This window comes from Aspergillus terreus, genomic scaffold (assembly GCF_000149615.1).
Source record: "Aspergillus terreus NIH2624 scaffold_9 genomic scaffold, whole genome shotgun sequence".
Lineage (NCBI taxonomy): Eukaryota > Fungi > Ascomycota > Eurotiomycetes > Eurotiales > Aspergillaceae > Aspergillus > Aspergillus terreus.
Genome location: NT_165932.1, coordinates 1,541,772 through 1,561,389, shown reverse-complemented (window position 1 = coordinate 1,561,389; position 19,618 = coordinate 1,541,772). Strand labels below are relative to the sequence as shown.

At 52.7% G+C, this 19,618-nt stretch overlaps 6 protein-coding genes across 6 annotated transcripts; 4 read left to right on the top strand and 2 right to left on the bottom strand.

The window, feature by feature from the left end:
• Window positions 1-404: 404 nt before the first annotated feature.
• On the bottom strand, window positions 405-3,561 carry ATEG_06817 (uncharacterized protein; the record flags this gene model as incomplete). The annotated part of the gene is made up of 2 exons (XM_001215995.1): window positions 405-2,533; window positions 2,619-3,561. 2 exons carry the CDS (start codon window positions 3,559-3,561, stop codon window positions 405-407), a joined length of 3,072 nt encoding a protein of 1,023 aa, XP_001215995.1.
• A 4,545-nt stretch (window positions 3,562-8,106) lies between these two features.
• On the top strand, window positions 8,107-10,780 carry ATEG_06816 (putative AAA family ATPase GCN20; the record flags this gene model as incomplete). Its single annotated transcript, XM_001215994.1, has 8 exons — window positions 8,107-8,169; window positions 8,232-8,957; window positions 9,041-9,121; window positions 9,177-9,480; window positions 9,535-9,708; window positions 9,756-9,842; window positions 9,904-10,372; window positions 10,429-10,780. The coding sequence occupies 8 exons, from the start codon at window positions 8,107-8,109 to the stop codon at window positions 10,778-10,780; spliced, it is 2,256 nt and encodes a 751-aa protein (XP_001215994.1).
• A 982-nt stretch (window positions 10,781-11,762) lies between these two features.
• Window positions 11,763-14,197, top strand: ATEG_06815 (putative MFS myo-inositol transporter; the record flags this gene model as incomplete). Its single annotated transcript, XM_001215993.1, has 5 exons — window positions 11,763-12,160; window positions 12,220-12,744; window positions 13,052-13,094; window positions 13,357-13,797; window positions 13,856-14,197. The coding sequence occupies 5 exons, from the start codon at window positions 11,763-11,765 to the stop codon at window positions 14,195-14,197; spliced, it is 1,749 nt and encodes a 582-aa protein (XP_001215993.1).
• Window positions 14,198-14,975: 778 nt separating this feature from the next.
• Window positions 14,976-16,230, bottom strand: sec13 (GTPase-activating protein SEC13; the record flags this gene model as incomplete). The annotated part of the gene is made up of 6 exons (XM_001215992.1): window positions 14,976-15,300; window positions 15,354-15,763; window positions 15,847-15,877; window positions 15,940-16,055; window positions 16,126-16,170; window positions 16,228-16,230. The coding sequence occupies 6 exons, from the start codon at window positions 16,228-16,230 to the stop codon at window positions 14,976-14,978; spliced, it is 930 nt and encodes a 309-aa protein (XP_001215992.1).
• Window positions 16,231-16,725: 495 nt separating this feature from the next.
• On the top strand, window positions 16,726-18,075 carry pex20 (the record flags this gene model as incomplete). The annotated part of the gene is made up of 4 exons (XM_001215991.1): window positions 16,726-16,839; window positions 16,896-17,705; window positions 17,809-17,899; window positions 17,960-18,075. 4 exons carry the CDS (start codon window positions 16,726-16,728, stop codon window positions 18,073-18,075), a joined length of 1,131 nt encoding a protein of 376 aa, XP_001215991.1.
• A 694-nt stretch (window positions 18,076-18,769) lies between these two features.
• ATEG_06812 (uncharacterized protein) lies at window positions 18,770-19,483 on the top strand (the record flags this gene model as incomplete). Its single annotated transcript, XM_001215990.1, has 2 exons — window positions 18,770-19,375; window positions 19,445-19,483. 2 exons carry the CDS (start codon window positions 18,770-18,772, stop codon window positions 19,481-19,483), a joined length of 645 nt encoding a protein of 214 aa, XP_001215990.1.
• Between the last annotated feature and the right edge of the window lie 135 nt (window positions 19,484-19,618).

Genomic DNA, 19,618 nt, shown 5'->3' with positions numbered 1-19,618 from the left:
CCCATAATATATCCCTCTTCACAAATCAACCAAATATCCGTACACCTGCCATGAACTGAAAAGAGTGAAGAAAAGAATGTGCCAATGGGATCCTTGACGACCCAAAGAACGAAGGAAACAATACCAACATAAAGACAAGACAATGCCGCCAACAATACACAAACATACAAGTCCCTAGGGGAATGTACACCAACAATTCACTTGTACAAAATAGAGGCGTATTCAAAGGAGAATATCGCCCCAGGTATCATCCTGAATGACGTGGGAAGGAAATCCATTAGTTGGAAAGGGTGGACGAGTCGTCGGATCGTGTCATCTCGCATGCCGATTTTCGTGTTCAAAACTTTTGATGGTACATAAAAGGACGTGAAGAGTGACGTCGTAAACCAAAGCTCTTGTAACGCTCATGCAATGCAGCGAGTTTCTATGGGAGGGAAATTATCGGACGAGGACGGTTGGTCAAAGATGCGACGGAAGGGCGGATCGGAGGGAGGCTTCTTTTCGTCGGCGTCGGTTGTAACGCCTTCCGCCTTGCGAACTACTTCTTTCAGCGCACGAGTCACAACGCCCGCTCGAACCACGAGATCTCGTAGTGACTGGGTGTCGAAAGGGAGCTTCTTCGACCTTGCAAGATGAGAGCTCATGAGGGTGGGGTCGTGGGAGGCGCGTTGTTGATAGATCAGATCCAACACAGAATTTGGTTTCGAGGAGTCTTCTTTGATCTCGGGTCCAGGGGTCGTCGGACTCGCATTGAACTGCTCCGAGAGAGAACCATGCCATGACCCTCCACTGACCCGCTTGGAGGGATCGTTCGAAGATTCGCCTTCGGAGTCGTCGAAGCTAAAGGTGAGCGATGACGGCGATCCTGGAGGGGAATGGTCGTGGTCCCCATCGTCCAGTGTCGCCAGATTGACAATGCCCTCTGCCTCCTTCCATAGTTCACTGGACGGACCACGCACAACCCCTAGGAAGCTCCCTTGGTGTCGAAGACGCTTAAGCTCCTCCACAAGTAACGTCAATTCTTGCACTTGCCCAAACTGACCGTGGAGACTGGCCTGCCTCTCCATGATCGCTTGAGGCACAATCATGCCACGCGAAGGAACCGTCTTGTTCGGCTTTAGATTCTCGCTGATGGCGCTATCATCTGCATCCTCGAACTCAAAGTCGCTATCCCAGTCTTCACTGACGCCTTTACTGCCTAGACCCCATGTGCCAAATTTGCCGGATGTCTGGCGCGTTTCGTTGGCGACAGCTGACTCCCTTGCCACAGGAACACTCTGACTTCGGAGATGCAAGGTTGTTGGCGCCCTGCGCATTGGCGGACGGCTGCCCCGGGCGTCAGGGCCATGCTTCCCGTTAACCGCCGTGCGAGGACGCCCATCGGTGCCGGAATTCTCGCGATCATTTTTGGGCTGCTCAGACCAGTCGAATATGTTCGACTTGGGGCACGCATCGCAAGCTTCTGTTGCGAAGCTGCGTGAGTCGGAATCCTTCAAGTCCAGAGGAATCTCGGGTCTCTGGTACGAGAATAAGACGTCACGTTCTGCGGGTCCATGGTTCTGTAGTGACGCATGGGAGCGCCCCAGGTATCCGTTTGATTCACTCGGCAGAGCCGCAAGAAGGCTGCGGTTGTCTTCCTCATCGGTAAGATCCGATGGAAACGAGATCCTACTATCCTCTTCTTGGATATCTTGGTCCTCACGAGGCTCAAGTGAAGCAGAAATCGGATTTGCGCCGGACTGCGGGTACAAGTCGCTTTTATTCTGTCGAGATTCGAAGGTGCTCAGATTTGCCGCATTCAGCGGTTTCTCATCCCCAAAGCCGAACGAGAAGTCCTGGTCAAATATCGTCTCGATCCGAGGAGTGCGGAGGCCCAAACTACTATTGACAGTGAGATTGGTGCGAATAGAGTCAAAAGCGGTGTCGCTCAAGAAATCGTCCTCATCTTCGTCTCCGGATGTGAAGATACGGGTGTCGTCAGACCCAATGATAGTGGAAGCGGGGTCCGATGCGGCAATCGAGTGTCTTTTAGGGCGCAGCCGAATCGAACCGTGGAACGAGGACATCGCGGCAGTATCCGAACTCAGCGGTCGCCAAGTCTGGCCCATATCCATACGCGAGTACGAGGGGATGATTCTTTGTCGCGGCGCGATCCTCCCACGGAGCGGCATAGGTGCTTCTGAATGCAACAAGGCCGAGGGTCGGCGGAAAACATTGGGGTCTGTGATGTTGCGCCGTTCATTTGGTCGGGAAGGAACGAGGATAGGTCCTTCCGATTTGGGTGCGCTAGGCAAGGGGGTTGAAATCGCCCTTCGTTTCGGGCGTGAAAGGGTAGAGTCGGCGATTATTCCGGTGTCTGTAGGGGCTATGCTTGCGGTTGGTGCTTTGGGATCTGCCTCGGTTTGTTGAGTGAGTGGGCGTTCTTTGTTGTCCTGGGGGTTATTTTTATCCTCGTCAAGCGCGGCGCCGGAGGACTTGAATGGATCGCGGAACTGGACAGGAGACGCCAGAGCTGATGCCTCCAAGCTAGCGTCTGGTGTCGGTCGCGTATTCGAAATCGAAGTGGACAGCATAAGGGCCCGGAACAGAATCGACATTCGGAAGAATCCGTCGCAAACCTCCATCCATGGGCCTCGTGGCAGTTGAAAACCTGCGCGACCACCTGTCGGATAGCTCGTCGAAAACGGATTTCAGATATGGCTGCCAAACTTCCTTATCGAGGGGATAGTCGGACTGGGAAGCGGTGGTCGGGAGGGAGGTTATCAAGCTAGGTTCAAAATTGAGGCTGTGAGTTGCTTTGTGTTTTTGAGTTTCTGACCGCTGATAGCTGGTAGCTGGTCGTCGCAAAATCCCTGGTATGGATGGGGAGGGGGGCGCCGAGCCGGAGGTAGAGTCGTTCAAGTGCTGGGAGGGAGGCCGTTTGACCAGCTTGTTTGGTGCGCGACGTTGGCTTGCGGGGCGCGGGTTGATGGAACCCGTGCCGGCTTGGAACGATGGGGACACCGGACTTTGACAGGACCAACGGTTCTCCGGCTGGAACGAGAGTCGTCGCACCCAGGAAGAAGATGGACGCCGGAAATGCGACGGCGACGGGGCGGAAGCATCCTCCGGAGCTCGAGGTGGGGGGATTGATAAAGTCTGTCCGCGACGACGCAATATTATGCCCGCAAGGGAAGACTTTCGGCGTGACGCGGGTGCTTCAGCAGCGTCTCCATTGTGAGGACCCTCTCGATTTACAACGGACGGTTTCCTGCTTGGCGGTTGTGCGCTCTCTGGGGACGCGATGGATTGGAAGGGGGGTGACTGCACGGTGTCGGATAGCGGCGAAAGGGGTTCGTCTGTTGTCGCGCGTGCGCACTGATCATGCGAAGGGGAGGTCTTTTTGCGGAACCGACCCGGTTTGGGGACATCTCGATCTACGCGACCGAGAGCAAAGCCGGTCGCCGCGATTCCGACGGTGCTGATAGCACAGAACTGAGAGGTATGGTGGTCAGAAAAAGAAGTTACCACGGTGGGAAGTGGGTGGTTAGTGTTGGAGCACACGTCGCACGAGTTGGACATGGCGCGCGCGTCCGGGTGGAGCGCGGTCAACAGAAGAGACAGAAACGAAGGCGAGGGAAGGGAATGCAAAGACTCACCGTTGATACATGCTCCATTCTGAGAGAGCGCAGGGGACAGTCTTGGACACCATGAAGCTCAGATTGGCGACATTGAAGATCTTAGATCGAGACCATGAACCACCCGTCGGCATTATCATGCATGAGAACGATCACGGGGCGGGAGACATCTAGCAGGAGAAAAGAGGTGAAGAACCGAGTCGCATCCAGTGATAGATTCGGACGAGAAGAGAGAGGTTCACTGGACTGGAGTGGTGGGATAGAGGGAGAGGAGGGATGAAATGGCCGTGTTTTAGTGGTGAGGGGGACGAGGGGGGTTGAGCAAAGGAATGGGGACCAAGCTAAAAAAAGAAGGTAATTAATGGACGGGGGAGGTAAGGTAAGGTAGTGAAGGAATGAATGAATAATGAGGGGAGAGTGGGAGGACCGGAGGGAAGATGGTGAAGAACACTGGCTGGTGGAAGCCAGGTAACAGACTGGCAAGAACTGCGACAAGAAGAAGCAGTAGAAGAAGAGGAAGAAGAATCCCGATCATAACAAGACCAGACAGAAGCAGACCGAACGAGATCATCGATCCAGCGCAAGTGGGACACACGGCCACTCGGTTTCCTGTTGAGTTCGAGTCGCGCGGCCAAACTAAATCAGAACCCAATCGACGGTCACGCTAGGAGTGCCCACCCCCAGCAGCCGCAGAGCGATTCTTCAGAGTAGTGGCTAGTAGGTAGGTGAGGATGGATTCTAGGGATTCTTCAGATTCTTCTAGGGTTTGATATGGACAGGAGGAAGAAGGGAAGTTACCCGTCAATAGTCAAAGAAAGTAACTTTCTCTGATCAACATCCAACGGTCAATATCAGGTGGAAGGGATGGAGAGACGTAACTCCGAAGATACTAATCTACATCATTATTATCAGGAATTGGCCAGGAATTGAAGTATGATAATATTTAATAATTAAGAACAATGTGATTGAAGTACCTACAAGTACCTGCATACTCTGTCCTTGTACAGAGGTACCTACAGGTACCCAACTACATAGTCCTAATTTGTCACAATCCCAGTCCATACCTAACTATTATCAGGGACACCATACTAGTACACTTATCAAACTGAAGTCTCAAACACAATCATACGAATAACAACAGCAACAACAACAATAATAGTAGTAACGCCATTATCCAATTCCCATAGTAACAATCACCAAAATAATGTGATTGCTGCAGGTGAGGGACTAGGGGTGCACGATCCCCCCGGCTAAACCACCAGTGAGGGGGAGAGGTAAAAAAGCAAAGAAAAAGAAAAGAGCAAAAAAAGAAAAAGGGATCGGGATTTCTGCCCCAGCGCGGGATGATTGATTGCTGGGCTTGTATCCGCCAAGATGCCAATGATAGTCACCACTGGACCTCCTGGAATCGGCCCAGCCCCGACTAGTGGATCTTGAGATATTTCTTTCAGCTCGTCATCCAGCGTCATCGCCCGGAGTACGGAGTAGGCGAGCTGGGCCGAGATGAAGGCTCACCACGATGGTATCGATACCATCTCATCAGTACTAGGTACTAGGTACCTAGGTACGCCTTGTGTCTAAGTAGACCAGCTACGAGACCAAACAACAAAGCCATGTTTGTTCTCTACATGCGCACCAGTCTCAGTATTCCGAAGAAGCAGTTATCTCTCTTCCACCGTGAGCAGGATTTTCTAGACGATCCATGCTTGATTCAAGTGGTACCGCGGCTGACCACCCAATTTCCTAGTAGTACCTCGTAGGTAAGCGATCCCCACTTCTGTGTCCCCTCGGCTGGCTGAAGATGTCACTAGTTACGATAGCTCGAGGGTGTGGATTGTGTTCCCCTTGACTAGCCAGGAACGCATCTCCGTCGTGAACTTCAGATCAAGATGCATACTCCGTACATCGATCCCCAGGTCGATCGCTGGAACAGAGCTCCGGACGAACCATGGGAGCGAGCCCTTTCCACCCGTTATCACAACTCGGTTCCAAGGAACGGCTCTGAAAGGAACAAGCGGGATAACTAGTCAGAGAACCCATCTTTATCCCAACCGTTCAATTTCTCCCGTCTCCATTATTTTTCCACCGTATTTTCCTTCCTTGTTTAGACGCGCTCAACTTCCCGCTTCTCCAGAGATGACGACACACCACCCCGATCACTTGTCGCACCGGGCCTCGATCCGAGGGGTTTCACAATTCAAGCGTAGATTGATTCCATTTAAAGCTCAATAGTTGAGTCTTCGTCCTGCACGCCAGCGAAGCGAGACCTGACAGAAAAAGCAAAATCTCTCCGACTAACGGGCCCCGTACCTCTCAGATGTCAAATGCCCGGCCAACGGTGGATGGATACTCTGTGGTAGTAAGCTTAATTAGGAGGTCCAGGAGCAGATCGGGAATGATAGATCGAATTTGTCGGGAGGGAACGTGGTCCTGCGAGTTTCTCGAAGGGAAATATCTCCGACCAGACCGGCCGATGATGGGGCCTCATCGGTCGACTCCGGAGTCGCCGATGGGGCTCTGGGGGTTTTGGCGCCCGTGTTTGTTGACCCATCGCACCAAATCGGTCTGTCGGCTCCAGGCGCGAAATGAACCTCCTCCTCCGACAGGGTTAGGGTCGCGCGGTGGTTTCCCTGTCGGGAGCTTCTGATCTGCTGTTGCTAGGATACCTTATCCTTGGAGGCTGAAGACCAGGTCAGGTTCGGTTCTCTTCGGCGTCTAGTTGCCATTGATGATTATTGCCAGGATATCTCTTTGTTTGGTCGCCTAACACACGAACAATCATATTGTATATAGGTAGCTTTAATTTACGGAGTAGCACACATTTGTCATTATCGATTTATCCTACCTAATGAGTATCATTTTCAATCAAACTACACTAAGCGACTATCTCATGACCATACTATGTAGTACTCAAATAGTTGTGGCCACAAGGCAGGGTAACACATACCACGTAGTACGTACCTTGCAGGCCGCAAGGTGGCACCCTTCTCTGCTTCGAGATCTTAATAACGAGGAATTCGAAACCATTGGAATCGACACACTCTTTCAGGCAGTTCGGCATTATGTATGATCCCCGCAACAATAGCCAGAATATTAATAGGAATCCTCCAGAGTCAGTCATACGTGGCACCCCATCCCCAGCGCATCCCAGACGGCTGAAAGTTAATAGTCACCTCTAGACCCTACGCGGTTAGCCTAAGCGATATCCATTGCTGCAGCCAACTCCTGGAGCCATCGTAGACCCTCGCAAGCAGAGCCCCCCGGCCACTCCCCTTGTTTCAGAATAATGATAAGTAACTAGCTCCCTTGTTGACCGCCCTTGCTGCACCGTCCGCAACCACTGGACCAGAGGCCCCGCGAACCTATGAGAAGAGCATCGCATGATGATCGTCGGCTTCTCCCTTGTCTCGACAAACAATCGAGTCGACTATTCCCAACAGGGATGAGAGCGAGGGCGTGAGGCAGGTCAGGTCACCAGGGACGACCGCTGGGTCCCGCCAGGGATTGATCCATTGACTATTAGCTCGACCATCTCGTCTGGAGATGGACCATGGCACAAGGAAGGCTGTTATTTTCCTTCACACTCGACGGGGCGAGCCAGGGTTGCACGGTTCCATGGACAACTGTTCAGCGCCGATCATGAGCAACTCAATTCTCACAATCCCTGCAACACCCTATCAGCCGTCCCCAACCAGTCCGACTGTCGTGTTTCCTTCTTGACTTGCGTCTGCAGGAGGCATTCTGTCACCATGGTTTCCTCTTCTGCGTCTGGTCAGAGACATAGTGCTGTCAGATGTTGCAAGTGAATCCAAACACAGGCCCGGCCATGACATACTTGCGGTGGGCGAAGGCCATGATCGTCGACAACTTGGCGGCTGCCTCATCATGCGCTAAGTACACCGCTTGAGTGTGTTCCATAATGTTCGACCCTGTGGCATATGATAGATATAGTCGTCTCCAGATTTCCCGCTGTCATAGCCACTCCGCGCCTAAGCGAATGTCAATCTGGGGCAATTCATGATGCATCAATTCGAGTCTGCGAGATTAGTAAGATATGCTGCTGATAACTAGTTGACAGGCGGTAAGATATGGCAGAATATGATAAGCGTCTGGTGGGATGAAACCAGCTATCTCTCGTCGCAAAATTACAAAAATCGAAATATGAGGAATAAATATTTGTAAATTAAGAAATGAACAGAGCATATTCATCCATGTTTAATGTAATTTTGAATCGATGCGATCTCATTGTCGCCGCCGTAGACTTTAACGGCGTGCCTGTACAAGAGACCACCCGCTATCGGGACAGCTCCGACTCCACAAACCGCCGCCACTTCAAAAAAAGTGGTCATCGCGTACGACAAGTTGAACCCGTCTCCAGCCCTGGACCAAAAGAGCCTCAACCGAATCAAGCTTTGGACATTGGACTCATCGTCATTATCTCGTTCGACTCTCTTCTTCTAAGTCTCGGAGCCCATCCCTCCTTGTCAAAATGGAGGCGGAACTCCAATCTCAGATTCCTGGTCTCGACCATGTGATCTCCGAATACTCCGTTGTAAGTCTCTTGATACATACAAGATCACCGTTATAGTCGCAGACAAGTGCTAAGTTTTATAGGGCTACTTGACCCATGCGTCCAAGGCCTACGTCGAGGATGCCAATGCACCTTCTCCGCTGGCCGAAGCCGCCGACATGGTCACGGAGCTGCTCGTCTCCGCGTCTGGGGACTTCTCCGAGCAGAACGAGAAGGCCATCCGCAATCTGGTGGAGAAGTTCATCTCTTCCCTGAGTGCCGCGGATGGAGTCGATTCCGAACGCCGGCAGATGCCCTTCACGGCGAAGAAGCTGGACCAGGCCATCAACGTCGGCTCGCAGCGGAACATGTCCTCGACCCTGGGCCTTGCGGGCGGTAACGTCGACTTGGAGTCGGCCAATGCCAGAAAGGTCGAGTCGCGGGTCGACAAGAAGAAGCTCGAAAAGGCGGAGCGCAAGATTCGCGCCAAGCAGGAGAAGAAGCAGATGAAGACGGTCGAGTATGAAGCGTCGCGTCTGCTGAACCAGCAGGATGAGGCCATGTCTTATGAAGAATTCTTCATGGCTGTCAACCCGCTTCAGCTCGGCTCGGATTCGCAGTCCAAGAGCAAAGATGTCAAGGTCGACAGCATTGACATTTCTGTCGGTGGTAACCGCATTCTGACGGATGCCTCGCTGACTTTGGCCTACGGTCATCGCTATGGTCTGGTCGGTCAGAACGGTATCGGAAAGTCTACTCTCCTGCGTGCGTTGAGTCGCAGAGAAGTGGCCATTCCCAGCCACATTTCCATTCTCCATGTCGAGCAAGAGGTAGGTGATTTCATTCAAATTATTGATATCGCATATTTTTCCTTCCGTTGGACGGCCTGGATGGTCTGCTAACGGTTGAATAGATTATGGGCGACGACACTCCAGCTCTACAGGCTGTTCTGGATGCCGACGTGTGGCGCAAACGTCTTCTCGCCGACCAAGATGTGAGGACTTCCTGTTCTTGTACGGTACCCGACAGCTATACTGATCCCCACACAGAAAATCAGCAAACGCTTAAACGAGATCGAGGCCGAAAGATCCTCCATGGCAGATACATCAAAGGACGCGGCGATACTCGACCATGAGCGGGAGGGTCTGGACATCACGTTGAACGACATCTACGCCAAACTTGCAGAGATGGAATCAGATAAAGCAGAGTCGCGCGCAGCTAGTATATTGGCTGGTCTCGGTTTCTCTCCTGAAAGACAGCAGTATGCTACGAAGACTTTCTCTGGTGGTTGGCGTATGCGTTTGGCTCTTGCACGAGCTCTGTTCTGCGAGCCAGATCTGCTCCTGCTGGACGGTAAGCCTTCTCATTCCCGCGCATAAATTAGGCACTCATGCTGATTCTACATAGAACCGTCTAACATGTTGGATGTTCCATCCATTACTTTCCTGTCCAATTACCTCCAAGGCTACCCCAGCACAGTCCTTGTGGTCTCTCACGACAGAGCCTTCTTGAACGAGGTTGCAACCGATATTATCCACCAACACTCAGAACGCCTTGATTACTACAAAGGAGCCAACTTTGGTTAGTTTTCCAGAACAACCTCCAACTGCAATGACTAACAATAGCAGATTCCTTCTACGCGACCAAGGAGGAGCGGAAGAAGAATGCGAAGCGTGAATATGAGAAGCAGATGGCGGAGCGAGCCCATCTTCAAGGTTTGTGCTACACTTTACTCCACTGCACCCATTCGAGAGCAATGATACTGACTGCGATCAGCTTTCATCGACAAATTCCGTTACAATGCAGCCAAGTCGTCCGAGGCGCAGTCAAGAATCAAAAAACTCGAGAGAATGCCAGTCCTGGAAGCTCCCGAGAGCGACTACGTCGTGCACTTCAAGTTCCCCGAGGTTGAAAAGCTTTCTCCGCCGATTGTCCAGATGTCAGAGGTTTCTTTCGGTTACACTAAAGACAAGCCTCTGCTCAAGAACGTCGATCTCGATGTCCAGCTGGACTCTCGTATCGGTATTGTCGGGCCCAACGGTGCCGGTAAGACAACCGTGTTGAAGCTGTTGACCGGCCAGCTTCAGCCGACGAGCGGTTTGATTTCGCAGCATGGAAAGCTGCGTATTGGCTTCTTCGCGCAGCACCACGTGGACGCTCTGGATCTGACCACAAGTGCGGTGGGCTTCATGGCGAAGACTTATCCCGGAAAGACCGACGAAGAATACCGTCGGCATCTTGGAGCGTAAGTCCGCTTCTGACACATTCGATGATTCCTGCTAACGAGAGACTGTCCCATAGATTCGGTATCACTGGAATGACTGGTCTCCAAAGAATGGAGCTCCTGTCCGGAGGACAAAAGTCCCGTGTGGCATTCGCCTGTCTCTCGCTCACTAACCCGCACATCTTGGTTCTCGACGAACCTTCTAACCATCTGGATATTGAAGGTATGGATGCGCTTTCGGAGGCGCTGCAGAAATTTGAGGGAGGTGTCGTCATGGTTTCCCACGATGTGACCATGCTGCAGAATGTCTGCACCAGCCTTTGGGTTTGCGACAAGGGAACTGTGACCAAGTTTGATGGCACGGTCAATGCCTACAAGAAGTTGATCAGCTCCCAGGCCAATGAGGCGGGAGTTGCGGTGCAGCACTAAGTGGCTTTGTGAGGGCGAAGTATTTATGAAGAGGAATGAAATGTCAGGATTAGAGAAGTAATGTGGAAGTTAATATCTAGACAGACGTAGTAGCATACTCCGTATGCTGGTAGTTCCACTTGATCTAGTCCGGAAAGTTAAGTTAGTCAGAGCCGGGGAAGTGGGTCTCGTGAGCTCCAACATCCGCGCAACATTCCGGAGTAGCCGTCGACAACCTCAACCACACACCAGTGGAATGTCTCCAGATGACGACGCAGAGGAGACAGAGCTTCGAGATATGAATCGCGGAGACGATAATGACCGTTCGGACCCGAACGCCCCTCTCCTGCCATCGGACGCGGCGGCCGTGAACTCTCCGAGCCATGGCGACGTCGGACGGTCCTCTACCGGTCCAGATACAGATTTCTCAGGAGGATGGTTTATCTGGGCTTTGACTTTCTCTGCGGGTATTAGTGGTTTATTATTTGGCTATGAGTGAGTGGGCATCTCTTTTGCAGGACTTCGGCGCTGACATTCGAACCTCTAGCACAGGTGTCATTTCGTCGATGTTGGTGTCTATCGGATCCGACCTGTCAAACAGACCCCTCGATACACTTGATAAAAGCCTTATAACTTCTTGTACAAGCTTGTTTGCTTTGATAGCAAGCCCGCTCGCCGGCGTTTTGGCCGACAAACTCGGTCGTCGAAAGGTCATCCTCGCTGCCGACACACTCTTCGCGCTGGGTGCCTTTATACAAGCTGTGACGAATAATGTGTGGGGTATGATAGCTGGGAGGAGTATAGTGGGCTTAGCGGTGGGCGGCGCAAGCTTGGTGACTCCACTGTAGGTCATTTCTCCGTCGAGCGGCCATGCGACAATGGGGGTTAATGGGTTTCCAGTTATATCTCGGAGCTAGCACCATCTCACGCACGAGGCCGTCTAGTGACGATACTGTGTCTATTTATAACCGGGGGTCAAGTCATAGCTTACATTGTGGGCTGGATGTTCTCTTCCGTTACCGGTGGCTGGCGCTGGATCGTCGGCCTGGGGATTATCCCGGCACTCCTACAATTTGCTATTGTTGTCTTCCTCCCAGAAACTCCGCGCTGGCTTGTCCAGGCAGGGCTCGACACGCGAGCAATGGATGTTCTGGCCAAGGTCTACCAGGAGCATCCCGATTGCGTCCAAATTACCAAGCGCATCCTCCGTGACATACAGCAGGAAGTAGCCGAGGAGGAGGAGGAGCTTGGCCATAGCTCCCACGATTCGGGAACTAAGTTTCAGTGGGCGAAGAACGTCTTGCAAACATCCCGGGATCTCTTCCTTGTGGGCGGGAATCGGCGAGCTTTGACTATTGCAATGATGTTGCAAGGCCTTCAGCAGCTCTGCGGGTTCAACAGGTACTATCTTTCCTGGTGCATGTGTCGTGGTGTGTATATACTAATATGTCGTGAAATAGTCTCATGTACTTCAGCGCGACGATCTTTTCGATTCTGTCCTTCTCATCGCCGACACTCACCTCGCTCTCCGTGGCCCTGACCAACTTTATTTTCACGTTGCTTGCGTTCTCCCTTATTGACAGAATCGGGCGTCGTCGCATACTTCTCTACTCGATACCCGTCATGACGCTATCTCTCCTCGTTTGTGCAATGATTTTTTCGTCCTTGGATATACCCAAGTCCGCCTTTGGGCCGCAAGCCCGAACAGAAGAAGATACCCACAGCTCGCTGCTTCCACTTGGAATTTTACTCTGCCTCACCGTCTATACAGCTTCATACGCCTTTGGATTGGGCAATGTCCCATGGCAACAGTCAGAGCTGTTCCCGTTGAATGTCCGTTCCATCGGATCTGCGCTGGCCACGGCAACGAACTGGGGCTCGAATTTCGTCGTGGGTCTGACGTTTCTGCCCATGATGGAGTTCTTATCCCCGGGATGGACCTTTGCTGCCTACGCAGTTGTCTGCTTCGTTGGCTGGTTTGGAGTGTGGGTAATTTACCCAGAAATGAGCGGCCTCAGCTTGGAAGAAGTCAAAGGGCTTCTTGCGAATGGATGGGGTGTCAGGGAGAGCTTGAGCAGGGGCCGTCACAATCTTCAGGCGGCCTGATGATATGTTTCTGCGTCTTCTTCATGTACATATTATATATACGGACTCTGTCATAGACCAATAGACAATTGCATTTGCAATGCGAGAGCCTTCCAACATTATTCCAATCAAGATTGAACAGTCAAGCCGTTGATGTATTGGGAGAAAGTTTATACTCTGGTTATGAATGTGTTATCATTCTGACAGAGGACTGTTGGTGAAGAATCATATTCAAGCCCAATCGTCTAAAGTGAGCTCTCACTAACATTGCAGACAGCCATACTCACCTTCACACTTCCGACCACTTTCTATTTCCCTATCCTCATCTTCGAATCAGATGAAAATTACTCACTGATCTCACAGATATAAACCCCATTTCAAATGCACACCTCAAACCCCAAGGCCTCCGGGGGAGCTCAACCCCCAAATTCTCTCCTGAACCTTCCAACAGAGGTACGTCATCTCTCCTTGAAGTACTGGTTCAAACCCTTACTTATCGAATGATGCAACAGATAATCCAACGCATCGCCTACCTCCTCCCCACCGACTCCGACATCGCACACTTCTCATCATGCTGCAAATCGCTCGCCGAGCAGACCATCCCAGCTGAATCCTCCATCTGGAGACAGAGATTCGGCGACATCTACGATACACCGCCGGACAGGAGCTCGGCCGAGCTCAAGGTCGAGTATCAGATCCGGGCGGTCGTGCTCGCGCAGTCTATTAGTTTCAAGCAGGGAGAGAAGGAGTCGCAGACGCTGTGGTTGACTGTGCTCCGGGACATGATTCTGGAGTCGTTTCATCTGGCTGGGCAGAAGACAGACGGGGGTGCGAAAACGCTTAGGCGGATTCGCGAGGCGCTCAGGGATTCGGAGTTTCTTAATAGGCCTGTTTCGGGGCATGGGTTGAAGCAGCTGGAGAGACCGTCGGAGTTGTTTTGTGCGGTGCAGTTGGTAGGTGTTTACTGATCATTGAGAAAGTGCGGACGTCTGATTATATCGTCTGCAACAGAGTCTGACCGGCGTGGCCTTGGATCCGGATATGTCTGTGCAGTGTCTCCGGACAGACTACGACATCGGATCGGTCTACTCCTACCGGTCTGAATATGACCGCGTGATACTGGCGGGGCTGTTAGATATGGACCCCTTGGACATACAAAGGCTCCTGCACATTCGGAATTTCTGGCTGCGACATTTGCTGAACCCGGTCGAGGCGACCTTCCACGCATCGTACGCCAAGTTGGCTCCAGAACACAGGCCTGCAGCTCTTACGAAGAACGATAGCCCTGTCCTCGAAACGCAGTGGCTGGGCTATTACTGTCAGTCATCGAAGAACCCTCAAGCCCTCTGGTGATGTTGTATAGCTAACGAGCAAAGCATGCATCCATCCATACCCGGGATCGCGGAGCGCTCTCGACAAGCGTCAGTCGTGCGCCGATTTGGACAACCACCTGACGCAAGTGGATTGCATGGTATGTATCATCCATCTGGGAACCGCTCGGTGCTCACAGAAATCCAGTCTCTTATCCTCAAACCCGACAACGATCCACTTAACTGGCCGCCCGTGTTTCAAGAGCTTATTCCTCTCGGTGATGGCGCGGACCGCTTGTACTTCCGCGGAATTCAAAGATACCATAATTCCGACGACCAGGAAATCAACTTCGTACGCGGCTTCATGGAACCTAGTCAGACCGCTGAGGGTGGATTCACTGCTTGGCAGCGGATCTGTTTCGTGATCTATGAGGCGGACCGGGAGATCCTCCCTGTTCTCGCGGACGACGGCAGCCCTAGCGACGGGGAGGTTGATTGGCTTCCTAACGAGACGTGGCCGCCGGTGGATCTAGGATTGGACTTTGCTTGTATTCATGGGTATGAAGCGCGACTCCTTCCAGGCGGTAGAATCATGCTGGGACAATGGGTTGACATGTTGGATACGACGGGAAGAGGACCGTTCATCTTCTGGAATATTTGATGGTGAATCTGCGTTTTGGTTTTTATCTTTCCCCTTCTAATTCAGGTAGCGTTGGAGCCTGCATGCAGGCAGACTTAATCCATTATGGCGAAGTATGGCATTTAGGGCAGAAGCATAGCAAATGGGGTGAAAAAGAAATGCAAATAAGAAAACCAACCCACTACTCCTCAATGTCCTTTACCTTCTCCCATTGTCCCTTGAGGTTCTCCTTCCACAAGCTCACCTTGTTGTCACCGCCACTGACAGCGAGGATGTTTCCGCTGGGGCTCCAGCTGACCCTCCACAGGACGGAATCAAACTCGAGTTGCTGGCTAGTCCACTGGCCCGGGTTCGACGCATCGGAGGTCCAGATCCGGACCGTCTTATCTTGCGAGGCAGACGCGATGTAAGACTTGGACAGGATGCTCGGCGACCAAGCGACATCGCGAACCCAGTCGGAGTGACCCTCGAGGGTCTGCGAAAGATTGTAGGTCTTGGTTTCGGGGCTACAGTCCTGTGTCAGCCGTGTGCAAGTGCTGTAACTCGTCTTCGAACATACTTGTAATCCCAGATCTTGAGCAAGTTGTCACTACCGCCAGTGACAAATCGGCGCTGCTGGCCAGGCCCAGGGTTGGCGCTGATCAAGCTACCGGGGGCAGCTGCGGGAGCCCAGCTAATGGAGTTGACTCCCATTCCATGAGCATGGAAGATCTGATGGGTCCAGCTGTTGTCTTGGAACTCGAGGACGCTGACATGGCCGTCGGAAGAAGCACAGCCAAGGAGGCACCCGCTCTCGTGCGGCGCCCAAGAGACCATGTTCACGGAGGCAGTGTGAAGGGAGAAATCGAAAACCTTGGTCCAGGCACTACCGGCGGCAGGCGACGTCGTGTTTTGGTGTTGTTCGCGCCAGATGAGCACCTTTCCATCGTACGAGGAGGAGGCGAGGATCGTTCCAAACTTGGGGTGGGCCTACAGCTCCAGAGAATCATGTTAGTCGACACCACATTGCGGAATCCGGTTAGGAATAGTGGTCTTAACCAGGAGACACATACCCAGGCCACGCACCAGACGGCACCCTCATGTCTGCAGTTGTTTGTCCCCGGTCAGCGACTAGTCGAACGATTCCAACCGACAAAATCTCTCACCCTTTCAAGGTCTCTACCAAGCGATGTGCCTCTCCCTCGATTTCGAAAACCTTTATCGTCTTGTCCGACGAGCATGTCGCCAATCTGCGGCCGTAGTAGTCCAGGCCGGCATCGTGCTGCGGGCGATTAGCGTCACGGAAAGGATGGAGTGGAAGCCACAAGTGCTAGAGAACCGGTAATACATACAATCATATCCTCATGGCCAGAGTTGGAGATAACCTGAGCCGCCGCCTGTATCCCCGCGTGGTTAGAGAGCGGACCAGGAACGACTTAAGGGGCCAAACACACCATTTTGTGCGATCTGCAGCTTTGTAAAGGTGAAAAAGAGAGACGTAAACCTCACACAATCGAATTGACCTGACACGGGTATAAAATTCAGTACGGAGGAAAGGAGGGAGCAAGTGGTGATGAAGTGGCCGGCGGAGATCGAGACAGCAACGAGTCGCAGCGCACAGTAAAGACTGCCAGCTTGGCCGCTTTGAGCCTCTCGGCGCGCGCGTTATCTTATCGGGCAAAGCGGCCGGCTGAGTCAGCTCCCCAGAGACACGTGAGTCGGGGCCTCGGTAGTTCTCGGTCTCTTGCCCCACGCCATCTTCTGTTCCTCTCCTCGTCCTCGTCTCTTCTCGCTTTCGTCTTTTCGTATCTTCTTCTTCTTTTTATTCATCTTTCGGCTCACTAGATGTTTGTGTGGTAATTTAGCCCGACGTACATACGATATTCGCCGTGTTGACCTTCCGTGTCTGACCCCCGCTTCAACCGTCGACTGCTTCTATAACAACCGTCACCATGAGTGATGCTCTATGTGGCCCGTCGAATGCTCTTCAAAACTTCCAGAAGCATGCCTCTGTCGACCGTACTCTGCAGCAGGACCGCATAGTCTCGCGGTCGTCGCCGTCCCAGGTATGTTCACTGCCATTCGCCTCAACTCCTTCTGCGCGTACGCTAATATCTCTTAGGGATTCCGATCTCCAAACCCACACGAGGGCGTCTTAGACCCCGAATTTGCTGCCTTCGAGTCCAACATACCTGGCGCACCCCTTCCCGAGCTCCGTCATGCTGCACCTTTTACCGCGCAGGGTCCGCATTTCATGCACCCCGCGGAAAACCAGAGCTGGGCCGCGGATTTCCAAAAGTTGCAGATCTCAGGACCATCCCATCCGATTCATCAGCAGCCAGGTCTATCGGCATCCTCGGCACCCATGATGGCTCAACAAGGGTGGCAAAACGAGTTCATGAACCAACAGCAACCCCAGCAGCGACACACTCCAAACCAGCAACACCAGCCTTATACCCAGGGGTTCCAGTCCAGCTTTGCCCCGAGCTATCCCATGCACGCAAGCCCGATGAACGCTTTCCCTGCTGCACAAGAGGCGATTGCAAACCAGCACCCCCAAACGGAGACATTCGATGAATCTGCATTCGAAGCGGCGTTCGAACAAGCCCGGGCGGACATGGCATCGCAGGCGGCCGAAATCACGCAGGAGCACACCGAAGAGACGACCGTAGAGGCTACACACATTGAGACGACCACATCTTTCGAACCACAAGAGACCGTCCGGATCGGATCCGATACTATCCCGCAGTCGAACAAGGAGGACCCTCAATCACGGGTAAACGACGCGGACGAACTAGCTCGAACGGCCGGACAGCTACTGGATAGCGTGAGCCATGACCAAAGTCAGAAGTTCCGAGAAAGCAACTTCCTCGCCTTAATGCGCCGCATTCGAGACCGGGAGGTGCATGTCGAGGGGGATGAATTTCGCGAAGTCAGTACCAGTTCGTGATTTGTGGAGTTTGGCTGGCGTAGCACGAACGCTGGTATACTGGAGTCTATCACACCGGCCTCTGTTCCCGCTAATGAAGAATCAGACTTCACAGTCTCTACACCCTGGCGGCAAGTACTATCCGGGCGGACAGCGAGCGCAGGAGAAGCAAACGAATCACGACACGACCACGCACAGTAAGTTCAAAGACTTCGACATCAGCAGCGCAATGACCTGACCTCCGAATTCGCCATTAGACTTTGATGGCAACTCTACCGTTCCGGATGAAAGGAATCCGACACCGTTCACAGGCTCCACCGCAGACGATGACACACTCTATGCAGCTTGGAACCACGGTGATAGCTGGGCTTAGTTGATTGTCTAGTTTTATACCCCTTTCTTGTTTATTTTATTTGTCCCGGATATAGGCTCCAGCCTCCCGAAAGAAGGAAAGTTGGTCCCAAATTTGGTCCTGGATGACGAACACATCTTGTATTTTGGTTACACTGCATACCTAGGCGCCTAGGCGTTTGTCGGTCCATCACAGGAGAATGATGAATTCCAGCCACCGTTCAGTTCAAAATGCGGCATCCATGTCGAGTTTCAACCTAGACGGCCTGAGTGTTTCATTCTGGTCTATGGAGTATATATCACGTGACCAGATCGCCTATTGACGGGCCAGGACAATAGAGACGCTGCTGTCCTCAATAAGGGCTGCCCCATTGTCACTGCTGCCAGTCCATTGAATCCCCGTTCCGCCGCTTGATTCATTGCCTCTGCTGGCTCTGGCTGACACGCAACGGTCGCATGATGAGTAGCACCGCACCCTGCTATTGATGCTCTGCTGTCCAGGTACACCCGGTCTACATATTGGGAATGATTGATTGACGATTGTACTCTATTGTTCGGAATTGCGCAGATTTTGTTTTTCTGTTGGACATACACTTACTATAAACTGGCCATCTCCTGTATACTCCCTCTTCAGACTCTTTTTCATATCTACTCTACTCTACCCTCCTACATCCAAAAATAATATAGACACCTTTGCATACATCCCATTACTCAAAATGCTCCCTCCCTCCGACTCCCTCCGCCATCAATCCCACAAGCGCTCCGAAGCAACAGCAAACACCCAGCGCGAGGACCGCCGCCCCCCTCCACCCCCATACTCCCCCTCCATACGCCTCCCCCCGAGCATAGAAGACTTCCTCCATGGAGCAACCGACCTAGACGAATACGACGAGGCCGACGAGGCCGACTCCCGCGCCCCGCGCATCACAATCCACATCGACGCCTCAATCACCATCATCGGCGACGCAAACACAGTCGTCATCCCGCCCTCCAGCACATCCTGTCCCACCGACCTCCCAGGCACGAGTTCGACTTCCGACCCGACGACCGCCCTCCAGGCCGTCCAGCGAGCGCGCCAGACGAAACTGTCCGACATGGCGACGGCCATCATCGACGCCCTCGGACGCCGCGGGCTGCTCGATCCAGACCGTGCGGGCTGTCCCGCGGCGCAGGCGTCGGTGGAGGTTAAGATCACCCCCGGGATTCGGGTGGAAGGGAACCGCAATGCGGTTTGTGTGGGTGCTTTGCCACGGGCTCTTGGACGGAGGAGTAGCGCTGGTGCTGGGGAGCGGGATGGAGGCCGAAAACGGCGGGCGTGTTCGGTATGTTCGTTCTCGTTTGTGGGTTGCTGTGTTGCAGATGGGTTGAAGCTAATGTGATTGATTGTGTAGGAGCCTGTTCAGCCGCCGGCGCCGAAAAGAGGTTGTTAGATTGCGTTGCGTTTTGTAAACTAGAGTATTCTGTACACTACTTGAAATGAATGAATGATATGGGTCTGGCTTACCTGGGAGACTCTTTCTCATACCCCGTATACCTCTTGTTCCTTTCTAGGGGACAAGTGCTTC